Genomic DNA, 13248 nt, shown 5'->3' on the forward strand with positions numbered 1-13248 from the left:
GTTTGGAGGGCCACTGATGTGCCTAAACATTGAAACCCCCCAAAAGTGACAACATTTTGGAGAGTAGACCCCTAAGGAACTTATCTATATCTAGTGTTGTGAGAGCTTTGAACCCCCAAGTGTTTCACTATAGTTTATAACGCATTTTCCAACAAAAATTATTTTTTAGCCCCCAGTTTTGTATTTTCCCAAAGGTAACAGGAGAAATTGGACCCCAAAAGTTGTTGTCCAATTTGTCCTGAGTATGCCGATACCCCATATGTGGGGGGAACCACCGTTTGGGTGCATGGCAGAGCTCGGAAGGGAAGGAGCGCCATTTGGAATGCAGACTTAGATGGATTGTCTGCGGGCGTCACGTTGCATTTGCAGAGCCCCTGATGTAACTAAACAGTAGAAACCCCCCACAAGTGACCCCATATTGGAAATTAGACCCCCCAAGGAACTTATCTAGATGTGTTGTGAGAACTTTGAACCCCCAAGTGTTTCACTACAGTTTATAACGCAGAGCCGTGAAAATAAAAAATCATTTTTTTTTCAACAAAAATTATTTTTTAGCCCCCAGTTTTGTATTTTCCCAAGGGTAACAGGAGAAATTGAACCCCAAAAGTTGTTGTCCAATTTGTTCTGAGTATGCTGATACCCCATATGTGGGGGGAACCACCGTTTGGGCGCATGGCAGAGCTCAGAAGGGAAGGAGCGCCATTTGGAATGCAGACTTAGATGGATTGGTCTGCGGGCGTCACGTTGCATTTGCAGAGCCTCGATGTAACTAAACAGTAGAAACCCCCCACAAGTGACCCCATATTGGAAACTAGACCCCCCAAGGAACTTATCTAGATGTGCTTTGAGAACTTTGAACCCTTAAGTGTTTCACTACAGTTTATAACGCAGAGCCGTGAAAATAAAAAATCATTTTTTCCCACAAAAATGTTTTTTTAGCCCCCCAAATTTTTATTTTCCCAAGGGTAACAAGAGAAATTGGACCCCAAAAGTTGTTGTCCAATTTGTCCTGAGTACGCTGATACCCCATATGTTGGGGTAAACCCCTGTTTGGGCGCACAGGAGAGCTTGAAAGGGAAGGAGCACTATTTTACTTTTTCAACGCATAATTGGCTGGAATTGAGATCGGACGCCATGTCGCGTTTGGAGAGCCCCTGATGTGCCTAAACAGTGGAAGCCCCCAATTCTAACTGAAACCCTAACCCTAGCCCCAACCCTAACCCTAGCACTAACCCTAGCCCTAACCCTAGCCCTAACCCTAATGGGAAAATGGAAATAAATACATTTTTTTAATTTTATTATTTTTCCCTAACTAAGGGGGTGATGAAGGGGGGTTTGATTTACTTTTATATTTTTTTTAAGCAGATTTTTATGATTGACAGCTGTCACACACTAAAAGACGCTTTTTATTGCAAAAAATAGTTTTTGCGTCTCCACATTTTGAGAGGTATAATTTTTCCATATTTTGGTCCACAGAGTCATGTGAGGTCTTGTTTTTTGCGGGACAAGTTCATGTTTTTATTGGTAAAATTTTCGGGCACGTGACATTTTTTGACCGATTTTTGTGAGGCAGAATGACCAAAAACCAGCTATTCATGAATTTCTTTTTTGGGGGGCGTTTATACCATTCCACATTTGGTAAAATTGATAAAGCAGTTTTATTCTTCGGGTCACTACGATTACAGCGATACCTCATTTATATCATTTTTTTATGTTTTGGCGCTTTTATACGATAAAAACTATTTTATAGAAAAAATAATTATTCTTGCATCGCTTTATTCTGAGGACTATAACTTTCTTATTTTTTTGCTGATGATGCTGTATGGTGGCTCGTTTTTTGCGAGACAAGATAACGTTTTCAGTGGTACCATGGTTATTTATATCCGTCTTTTTGATCGCGTGTTATTCCACTTTTTGTTTGGCGGTATGATAATAAAGCGTTGTTTTTTGCCTCGTTTTTTTTTTTTTTTTACCGCGTTCACTGAAGGGGTTAACTTGTTTTATAGGTCGGGTCGTTACGGACGTGGCGATACTAAATATGTGTACTTTTATTTTTTTTTATTATTTAGATAAAGAAATGTATTTATGGGAACATTATATATATTTTTTTCTTTATTTAGGATTTTTTTCTTTTTTTACACGTGAATATATATATTTTTTACTTTATAACATTGCCCCAGGGGGGACATGATACTATAGGGTCAGATCGCTGATCTGACACTTTGCTGTGCACTGTGTCAGATCAGCGATCTGACGTGCAGGGCTGCAGGCTTACCAGCGTCTGCTCTGAGCAGGCGCTGGTAAGCCACCTCCCTGCAGGACCCTGATGCAGCCCTGCAGCCATTTTGGATCCGGGGCCTGCAGGGAGAAGAAGGTAGGAGACCCTCGGAGCAACGCGATCACATCGCGTTGCTCCGAGGGTCTCAGGGAAGCACGCAGGGAGCCCCCTCTCTGCGCGATGCTTCCCTATACCGCCGCAACACTGCGAGCATGTTTGATCGCAGTGTGCCAGGGGTTAATGTGCCAGGGGCGGTCCGTGACTGCTCCTGGTACATAGTGCTGGATGTCAGCTGCGATAGTCAGCTGACACCCGGCCGCGATCCCCCCATGAGCGCGGCTGATCACGCTGGATGTACTATTCCGTCCTTGGGAAGTAGGGCCCACCCCAAATGGACGGAATAGTACGCCCAATGGTAGAAAGGGGTTAAACGAGGGGTACCAACAATTTTGACCACGTGTGTATGTTTGATTGTGTGTAATTAACATGTTTTTAAGGTATATATAATAAACTATAATTTTTAAGGCTTTTTTTCCTATGTTGGCACATTACAGAATTTTTATACAAAATGATTAATTGGTTAATGGTTTAATGACCAACATAAAAAATATTTTGAATTGGAAAAAACATCAGTCAGTTGTTGACAGATGTTATTTATACTATTGTGAATCTTAATTAGCACTCCCTCAGCAGTAACACGTGACTAACAAAAATGGAGGTACCACTTACTCCAATGGAGATTTGGATAAGAAGCCATGCTGCAGTGATTATGTAGGTACTCGTGCCATACGTAGGATATACTAAAGCCACATTACAATCCATCAGCAGTAACTAACTGTGTAAGAAACAAAAGATGCTTTCTGCATTGCACACAGAACAATAATTGAATTCCAACAGAAAACACCAAAATGCATAAGCTAGAGGAAGTTGGATTTTCTTACTATGCTAGCTATAGAGTTTGTTCTCCAATGGGGACAACTTTTCTTCCTGCATAAATACATGAATTTTCGCTTAAAAATAATTTCTTAAACTGGGTTTCATTAAAAATTTGCATTGTTCAAGCTCATTCTGACAGACTGAAGAGTTTGCAACTTTTATCTGACTTTATTTTTAGCTCTACTAAGCATATTTATAACCACAGGCCACTTCAAAGTTGAATGTGCGGGAAAACAAAGCGCCTGTAAAAGTCTAAGGTCACGTGCACACGTTCAGTATTTGGTCAGTATTTTATCAGTATTTATAAGCCAAAATCAGGAGTAGTGATACAAGTTATATGAAAAAGTTTGGGCACCCCTATTAATCTTAAGCTTAATGTTTTATAAAAATTTTTTTTTTTGCAACAGCTATTTCAGTTTCATATATCTAATAACTGTTGGACACAGTAATGTTTCTGCCTTGAAATGAGGTTTACTGTACTAACAGAAAATGTGCAATCTGTATTCAAACAAAATTTGACAGGTGCATAAGTATGGGCACCCTTATCATTTTCTTGTTTTAAATACTCCTACCTACTTTTTACTGACTTACTAAAGCACTTTTTTTTTGGTTTTGTAACCTCATTGAGCTTCGAACTTCATAGCTAGGTGTATGCAATCATGAGAAAAGCTACTTAAAGTGGCCATTTGCAAGTTGTTCTCCTGTTTGAATCTCCTCTGAAGAGTGGCATCATGGGCTCCTCAAAACAACTGTCAAATGATCTGAAAACAAAGATTATTCAACATAGTTGTTCAGGGGAAGGATACAAAAAGCTGTCTAAGAGATTTAACTTGTCAATTTCCACTGTGAGGAACATAGTAAGGAAATGGAAGAACACAGGTACAGTTCTTGTTAAGGCCAGAAGTGGCAGGCCAAGAAAAACATCAGAAAGGCAGAGAAGAAGAATGGTGAGATCAGTCAAGGACAATCCTCAGACCACCTCCAGAGAGCTGCAGCATCAACTTGCTGCAGATGGTGTCACTGTGCATCGGTCAACTATTCAACGCACTTTGCACAAGGAGAAGTTGTATGGGAGAGTGATGCGAAAGTAGCTGTTTCTGCAAGCACGCCACAAACAGTCGGTTGAGGTATGCAAAAGTACATTTGGAGAAGCCAATTTCTTTTTGGAAGAAGGTCCCGTGGACTGATGAAACAAAGATTGAGTTGTTTAGTCATACAAAAAGGCGTTATGCATGGTGGCAAAAAAACACAGCATTCCAAGAAAAACACTTGCTACCCACAGTAAAATTTGGTGGAGGTTCCATCATGCTTTGGGGCTGTGTGGCCAATGCCGGCACCGGGAATCTTGTTAAAGTTGAGGGACCCATGGATTTCTCTCAGTATCAGCAGATTCTTGACAATAATGTTCATGAATCAGTGACAAAGTTGAAGTTACGCAGGGGATGGATCTTTCAGCAAGAAAATGATCCAAAACACCGCTCCAAATCTACTCAGGCATTCATGCAGAGGAACAATTACACTGTTCTGGAATGGCCATCCCAGTCCCCAGACCTGAATATCATTGAACATCTGTGGGATCATTTGAAGAGGGCTGTCCATGCTCGGCGACCATCAAACTTAACTGAACTGGAATTGTTTTGTAAAGAGGAATGGTCAAAAATACCTTCATCCAGGATCCAGGAATTCATTAAAAGCTACAGGAAGCGACTAGAGGCTGTTATTTTTGCAAAAGGAGGATCTACTAAATATTAATGTCACTTTTCTGGTGAGGTGCCCATACTTATGCACCTGTCAATTTGAATGCAGATTGCACATTTTCTGTTAGTACAATAGACCTCATTTCAAGGCAGAAACATAACTGTGTCCAACAGTTATTAGATATATGAAACGGAAATAGCTGTTGCAAAAAAAAACTATTTTTATAGATTAATAGGGGAGCCCAAACTTTTTCATATAACTGTAAATACAGAAGTGGTGTAATGAGTCGTTGGAGAGGGGAGTGCTGCCTGCATCTATGAGGGAAGCCATTGTTGTGGTCATCCCTAAAGCTGACAAAGACCCACAGTTGCCAGAGTCTTATAGTGCAATTTCACTCTTGATGGCGGATATTAAGATTTTGGCAAAGGCCCTGGCAAACAGGCTAACCCGTGTAATTGACAAAGTGGTTCATTCGTACCAATCTGGTTTTATGCCTAATAAGTCTACTGCTGTCAATTTAAGGAGGCTGTATTTAAATCCCAGCTGAAAACGCGGGTAAGAGAGTGATTGTATCTTTGGATGCACACAAAGCCTTCGACAGTGTAGAATGGAACTACTTGTGGTCGCTACTGGAACGCCTGCGGTTTGGGCCAAAGTTTATTTCTTGGGGGAGGTTGCTGTACTCCACTCCAACGGCTAAAATCAGAGTAAATAATAAATTGTCGGAGAGCTTTCCGTTGTTTAGGGGTACGAGGCAGGGGTGTCTGTTGTCCCTGTTGCTTTTTGCCCTGGCTGTGGAGCCCCTCGCTGCTAAGATAAGAGGAGCACAGGAGATAAGGGGATTTGTATATGGGACAATGGAGGAGAAGGTGGCTTTATATGCCGATGCTATTTTGCTTTTCTTGGAAGATTCTGGGGTGACCTTGAGAAATGTGGTGACACTAGTTGAGGATTTGCGGCAGATTTCGTGACTGATGATTAATTGGGATAAGTCATGTGTTTTGCCGATAGATGGGGACAATGACTGCATTAGAGAGGTGGAAGTATATACTAAATTAAAGGTGGTTCAAAAATGTAAATATTTTTGTATCCATATAGCTCTTCCATTGACAAGTTTTGAGGAACTTAATCTAAGTCCGCTCTTACAAAAAATTTGTACTAAAATTTCAGCGTGGAATAAGTTACATCTTTTAGTAGTGGGTAGAGTGAATCTTCTTAAGATGATTGTGATGCCACAGCTATTGTATATGCTACATAATTCTCCTACTTGGCTCCCACTGTGTAGGTTTCGTAGGATTAAATCATTGCTTGGTGAATTAATATGGGGTGGGAAGAGTTCAAGACTCAACAGGAAACATTACAGAGGTCAAAAGAGGAGGGTGGTTTGGCGCTCCCTAATCCCTGGTTATATTTCTTATCGGCACAATGCCAGCATCTTAAAGGATGGGGGGAGGAGAGGGGAGGGGGCAGGTGCCGAGTAGTCGGAAGTACTTAATAAAGATCTTGCCATTGAGTAAGGGTCTGGAAGCGGGATGTTTTCTAAAACTGGAATAATTTACAATAAAATGTAAACTGAGTAAGGATATGTGATATGTAATACCTGTTTTATTTTGTTATATTTAATAAAAATGTATCTGATTAAAAAAAAATACAGAAGTGGTGACGTATTTCTATTATACTTTTCCTCTGATTGTCCCACTCCTGGTTTTGGCTTACAGATACTGAGGTGAAATACTGACCAAATACTGAACGTGTGAATGTGGACACATGCATACACATTTTTATATGCATTTAAGTAAAAAAAATGAATTGGTACACCCCTCGAAAAGTAGAATGTTACTTTAACATTTGAAACTACTGACAAATCTATATATAAGAAATGTGCTGTAAAGTTCTCTATGCCTCTATTTAGTGCTTCAGTCATTTGCTATCTTCAGTTCACCCAAGCATCTCTAGAATCATGCACCTGAGTCCATTAAATGTTAAAGGGAACCTGTCAGCTGAATTTGGCAGGACAGGTTTGCGGTCATATGGGCGGGGTTTTCGGGTGTTTGATTCACCCTTTCCTTACCCGCTGGCTGCATGCTGGCCGCAATATTTGATTGAAGTTCATGCTCTGTCCTCCGTAGTACACGTCTGCGCAAGGCAATCTTGCCTTGCGCACGCGCAGTATGCTTTGCCCATCTGCGGGCAAAGCCGAAAAGCATTAGTGCGCATGCGCCGGCGCACTATGTCCTGGAACACAGCAAAATACTTCCGGGACATAGTGCGCCGGCGCATGCGGAGGACAGAGCATGAACTACAATCAAATATTGCGGCCAGAATGCAGCCAGCGGGTAAGGAAAGGGTGAATCAACCCCGCCCATATGACCGCAAACCTGTCCCGCCAAATTCAGCTGACAGGTTCCCTTTAACAGTCTCTCGGCACAGGTTTTCACATTTTCATCTTGCTCACAGTGAACCACACATGGCAAATAAGAACCAGGAGCTCACCCTTACATTTCATTTGAATAAAGTCCAGCTGGTGAATAGCTTGCAGCAAAGGGTCGCTGTCCAATGTGAGCTCAAACTCAGAAGAGACTTTTGGTTCCAGTGCTCCTTTAACCCACTGTTCTTGCGAGCTTTGAACGCGTTTTATCAGAGCATCTGAAATCTTTATAACGACACATAAAAAACAACATAAAAAAAAAATAAAAAACAAGAATTAAATCATTTTCAACACAGTTCAGATAGATTTTTATGCAAGACTTGCGCCAAACTCCAAAGAAAAATAAACAATATATTTTTATTCATGTAAAATTGAAACCGATTATTAATCACACACACATGAAAAGACACATAAAAGGCTGTAACACTAAATGGGTGAACTATATTTTGATCAATTATTTGGAAAATGTGCCTCTATAATAGGGAATTTGTCCGATGGTAAAATGATTTTCCATTGACGCTCATCACTAATAAATATTTATACTTTGTAATGTTATAAAATAACATTTAACATAAAATTGTATAACGTACCATTGAATAAAAGTTGAGACATGAAGAAATCAGAACCCTAATACAGTACAAATAACTCACGTTATGGTGGATATGTTTGTAAGTGGAGCCCCAAATGATGACGTAGGGTACATGCACACAAACAGTAAACGCTGGGGGTTGAATGCTGCGTACTTGTGCAGCATCAAACCCGCAGCGGCTAGCCAGCTGTTACAGTTTAGTGGATGGGATTTCAAGAAATCCCGTGTCCACAGAAGCCACCTGTTCACCCAAGGAGACAGGCATGCGGCGCATCTCTCCAGACCGCAGCATGCCTATTTCACCCAAAGAATGTATTGGATGCAGTGAATCCACACAGTTCAGTGAACACATGTGGAATCACCTGCATTCAATAGACGGCAGCGCTTTAGACACAATGGACATGCACTGCATTAAAAGAACTGCCAGTTCCAGATCATGGGCACATACCCTTACACAGCGTCCTCTGTGAGCTGGAAGACACTTTTTCATTGTCTCATTAGTCCATGAAAGCCTCAATGTGAGTCTCATGAACTTACACTAAGGCTGGAGTCACACTAGCTCATGGCATCCTGTGCGAGAGCATCGAATGCGATTTGCTAATGACCCTCGGCTCCTGCTCTGCTGCGAGTGTCAGCCGAGTGTCATGCTACTGTAGTCCGATCCTCTGGAACAGAGCGGATCGGAGCACAGCTGCGGAGAAGGAGGAGTAAGTAATTTCTCCATCTCCTCCACTTCCAGCATATACTGTATAACACGCCACACTCAGGTGATATCCGAGTGCTGAGCGTTGTGTCACTCGCACCAATAGACTTTATATGGGTGAGAGTGAGCCGAGATTTGCTGCCAATCGCAGCATGCTGCAATTATTCTCGTATGCAGATTTTATCACATAGCACTCGGCCGCGTTGCATGGTAGAGTGACTCCGGCCTAAGAATGTGGCTTCTGGTCCATACTGAAGACCCAATAATATGAGCCAACCAGAATTTGCAATGAACATCTGCAACAAGTCCATCATATCTGGAAATGGCCATATAAAACCTTAAGGCCATGTGCACACGTTCAGGATTTTTAGCGTTTTTTTCTCGTTTTTTCGCTATAAAAACGTGATAAAAACGCGAAAAAAACGCTTACATATGCCTCCTATTATTTACAAGGTATTCCGCATTTTTTGTGCAAATGTTGCGATTTTTTCCGCGAAAAAATCGCATAGCGGAAAAAAAAGCAACATGTTCATTAAAAATGCGGAATTGCAGGGATTCCGCACACCTAGGAGTCCATTGATCTGCTTACTTCCCGCACGGGGCTGTGCACACCATGCGGGAAGTAAGCAGATTATGTGCGGTTGGTACCCAGGGTGGAGGAGAGGAGACTCTCCTCCACGCACTGGGCACCATATAAGTGGTCAAAAAATAAGAAATAAAATAAAAAATAGTCCTATACTCACCCTCGATGTCCCGCGCAGTGTTCCCGCCTCTCACCGCTGCACGCTGCCGTTCGGTTCCTGTAGCTGATGTGCGGCGAAGGACCTTGCCGATGACGTCACTGTCCTGTGATTGGTCGTGAGCGGTCATGTGACCGCTCACGTGACCGTGACGTCACGGAAGGCCCTGTGCGCACACACCAGCTATAGGAAGACGAACGGACGCCGCTGAGGAGATGTCTGGGTGAGTATAAGCATTTTTTTTATTTTTTTTATTATTTTTAAACATTCTATCTTTTACTATAGATGCTGCATAAGCTGCATCTATAGTAAAAAGTTGGTCACACTTGTCAAACAGTATGTTTGACAAGTGTGACCAACTTGTCAGTCAGTTTTCCAAGCGATGCTACAGATCGCTTGGAAAACTTTAGCATTCTGCAAGCTAATTACGCTTGCAGAATGCTAAAAAAACGCGAAAAAAAACGGAAAAAAAACGCAAAAAAAAAAATGCGAATTTCTTGCAGAAAATTTCCGGTTTTCTTCAGGAAATTTCTGCAAGAAATCCGCAACGTGTGCACATGGCCTAAGTATTAAAGTCATCCCATACATTTGTGTATTTGCATTTTTTACAAGTGTTCAGTCTTTTGTCCTGTCATGTACTCTTCAAAATGATAATAAACTTTTATCTTAAGTCATATTGCCAGACTTGTTAAAGGGTAGATAGTGACTTGCAAGATTGCTGTTTCCAACATGTGGCACTATCGAGTTCAAGTCCTCTTCCCCTCTGAAGAGGCAATTTGCATAATAGGATTGAGAGAATCAATCCACTTACATTCTGTTGTCTTCAAATCCTTAGCTCTATTGCAGACACTTTGACCTGACATGCCCTTTTCTAATATCCAATGTAAAACTTAAAAAGGCAGGCACAGACAAATGCATTACTTGTAGCAGTACTGGTAATAAATCTGGAGCACTTGAACGGAACCCACTGATTGACATTGTTTTCTTGTGACATATTGTACTTCATGATAGTGGTAAAATTAGTTTGACATCCCTTGAGTTTATTTGTGAAACTATCGGAAATTTAACAAACATTTCATAATTTTCAAACCTTTCATTTTAATGACCTTAAATCAGAGATTCATATCGCACAAAAGTTAATAAATAACATTTCCCAAATGTCTACTTTACATCAGCACAATTTTTTAAACAATTTTTTTTGTTAGGAAGTTATAAGGGTTAAAAGTTGACCAGCGATTTCTCATTTTTGAAACAAAATTTACAAACCTTTTTTTAGGAACCACCTCACATTTGAGGGGTCTAAATGACAGAAAATAGTGAAAAGTGACACCATTCTAAAATCTGCACCCCTCAAGGTGCTAAAAACCACATTCAAGAAGTGTTTTAACTAGTGTTGAGCATTCCGATACTGCAAGTATCGGGTATCGGCCGATACTTGCTGTATCGGAATTCCGATACCGAGATCCGATATTTTTGTAGTATCGGGTATCGGTATCGAAACAACATTAATGTAAAAATGTGTAAAAGAAAAAATTAAAATAAAAAATATTGCTATACTCACCTCTCCGACGCAGCCTGCACCTTACCGAGGGAAGCGGCAGCGTTCTTTGTTTAAAATTCGCGCTTTTCTTTCCTTTACAAGAAGTCCAGGCTTGTGATTGGTTGCGTGCCGCCCATGTGGCCGGGACGCAACCAATCACAGCAAGCCGTGACGTAATTTCAGGTCCTTCAGGATTTTAAAATTACGTTCCGGCGTTGTGATTGGTTGCGTCGCAGTCACATGGGCGACGCAACCAATCACAGCAAGCCGTGACGTAATTTCAGGTCCTTAAGGATTTTAAAATTACGTCCCGGCTTTGTGATTGGTTGCGTCGCAGTCACATGGGAGACGCAACCAATCACAAGCCGTGACGTCACGGGAGGCTGGACACGCGCGCATTTTAAAATGGGCGCGTGTCCAGCCTCCCGTGACGTCCCGGCTTGTGATTGGTTGCGTCGCGATCAACCAATCACAAGCCGGGAGGCTGGACACGCGCGCATTTTAAAATTTTAAAATGCGCGCGTGTCCAGCCTCCCGGCTTGTGATTGGTTGACCGCGGCGCAACCAATCACAAGCCGGGACGTCACGGGAGGCTGGACATGTGACTGCGACGCAACCAATCACAAAGGAAAGAAAAGCGCGAATTTTAAACAAAGAACGCTGCCGCTTCCCTCGGTAAGGTGCCGGTTCCCTCGGTGAGGTGAGTATAGCAATATTTTTTATTTTAATTCTTTCTTTTACACATTAATATGGTTCCCAGGGCCTGAAGGAGAGTTTCCTCTCCTTCAGACCCTGGGAACCATCAGGAATACCGTCCGATACATGAGTCCCATTGACTTGTATTGGTATCGGGTATCGGTATCGGATTGGATCCGATACTTTGCCGGTATCGGCCGATACTTTCCGATACCGATACTTTCAAGTATCGGACGGTATCACTCAACACTAGTTTTAACCCTTCAGGAGCTTCACAGAAACTGAAGCAATATGGAAGGAAAAAAAATGAACATTTAACTTTTTCTTCAAAAAGTTACTTTAGACCCTTTTTTTCATTTTCACAAGGGTAACAGGAGAAAATAGACCACAACATTTGTTGTGCAATTTCTCCAGAGCACGCCCATACCCTATGGAAAACTACTATAATGAGTGACATGATGGAATGGTCTGCGGGCGTCATGACGCATTTGGAGAGTCTCTCATGTGCCTAAATAGTAGAAAACCCCCACAAGTTACCCTATATTGGAATTGATCTAGTGTTATCCTGGTATGGGAATTTTATAATGTGGTGGCATGTGTAAAGTGCATTAGGTTGGCATAAGTGAGCTGTGTAGAGTGCATCAGGATGGCATACGCGAACACTGTAGACTGCATCAGGTTGGCTTACATGAGTATTGTAGAGCGCATCAAGTTGGCATACGTGAGTAGTGAAGAGTGCACCAGGTTGGCATATGTGAGTAGTGTAGAGTGCACCAGGTTGGCATACATGAGTAGTGCAGAGTGCATCAGCTTGGCTCCCATGAGTAGTGAAAAGTGCATCAGGTTGCCATACGTGAGTAGTTTAGAGTGCGTCAGGTTGGCTTAACCCCTTCACCCCTCAAGGCTGTTTCCACCTTCATGACCAGGCCAAATTTTACAATTCTGACCACTTTCACTTTATGAGGTAATAGTTTTGGACCGCTTCAATGGATCCCACAGATTCTGAGTTTTTCCGTGACATATTATAATAGGTGGCACTACAGTTCTTGTTCTCTTCCTCTCTGAAGAGACAATTTGCATTGGAGCATTGTGGTTTAAAGTCTCCTCACTCGGCATACTTAGCATGTCAATCTCCACAAGGAGAAACGATACTCCGTGACATACTGAAATTCATGATAGTGGTAACATTTCTTCTATATGACTTGCGTTTATTTGTAAAAAAAATGGAAATTTTGAGAAAATGTTGAAAATGTTACAATTTTCAAACTTTGAATTTTTATGCTCTTAAATCAGAGAGATACTGTATGTCACACAAGACAGTTATTAAATAACATTTCCCACATGTCTACTTTACATAAGCACAATTTTTTAAACAAATGTGTTTTTGTTAGGAAGTTATAAGGGTTAAAAGTTGACCAGCATTTTCTAATTTTTCCAAAAAAATTTACACCATTTGACTTTGAAGGGTCTATATGACAGAAAGTACCCCAAAGTGACACCATTCTAAAAATGTTTTACCTTAGACCCATATGGTCTAAGGTAACAACACGTCCAACAACACGTCCATCTTGAACTGTCCTCCCATCTATCTTCCTGCTCCCTCGACTTCCCTTCGACTGCTCACAATCAGGCTTCCGGTC

The 13248-nt window shown here is 41.5% G+C and overlaps 1 protein-coding gene across 2 annotated transcripts in view; it reads right to left on the bottom strand.

The window, feature by feature from the left end:
- The window catches only part of TRIM67 (tripartite motif containing 67), a 286203-nt gene that overhangs the window by 97783 nt on the left and 175172 nt on the right, over nucleotides 1-13248 (bottom strand). For both annotated transcript variants that reach the window (XM_077283277.1, XM_077283276.1), the window contains exon 5: nucleotides 7412-7565. In XM_077283277.1, coding sequence (XP_077139392.1) covers nucleotides 7412-7565 — 154 coding nt within the window. The remainder of the gene's footprint in view (nucleotides 1-7411; nucleotides 7566-13248) is intronic.

The sequence above is a fragment of the Ranitomeya variabilis genome, chromosome 2 (genome assembly GCF_051348905.1).
Source record: "Ranitomeya variabilis isolate aRanVar5 chromosome 2, aRanVar5.hap1, whole genome shotgun sequence".
In the NCBI taxonomy this organism is placed as follows: Eukaryota; Metazoa; Chordata; class Amphibia; order Anura; family Dendrobatidae; genus Ranitomeya; species Ranitomeya variabilis.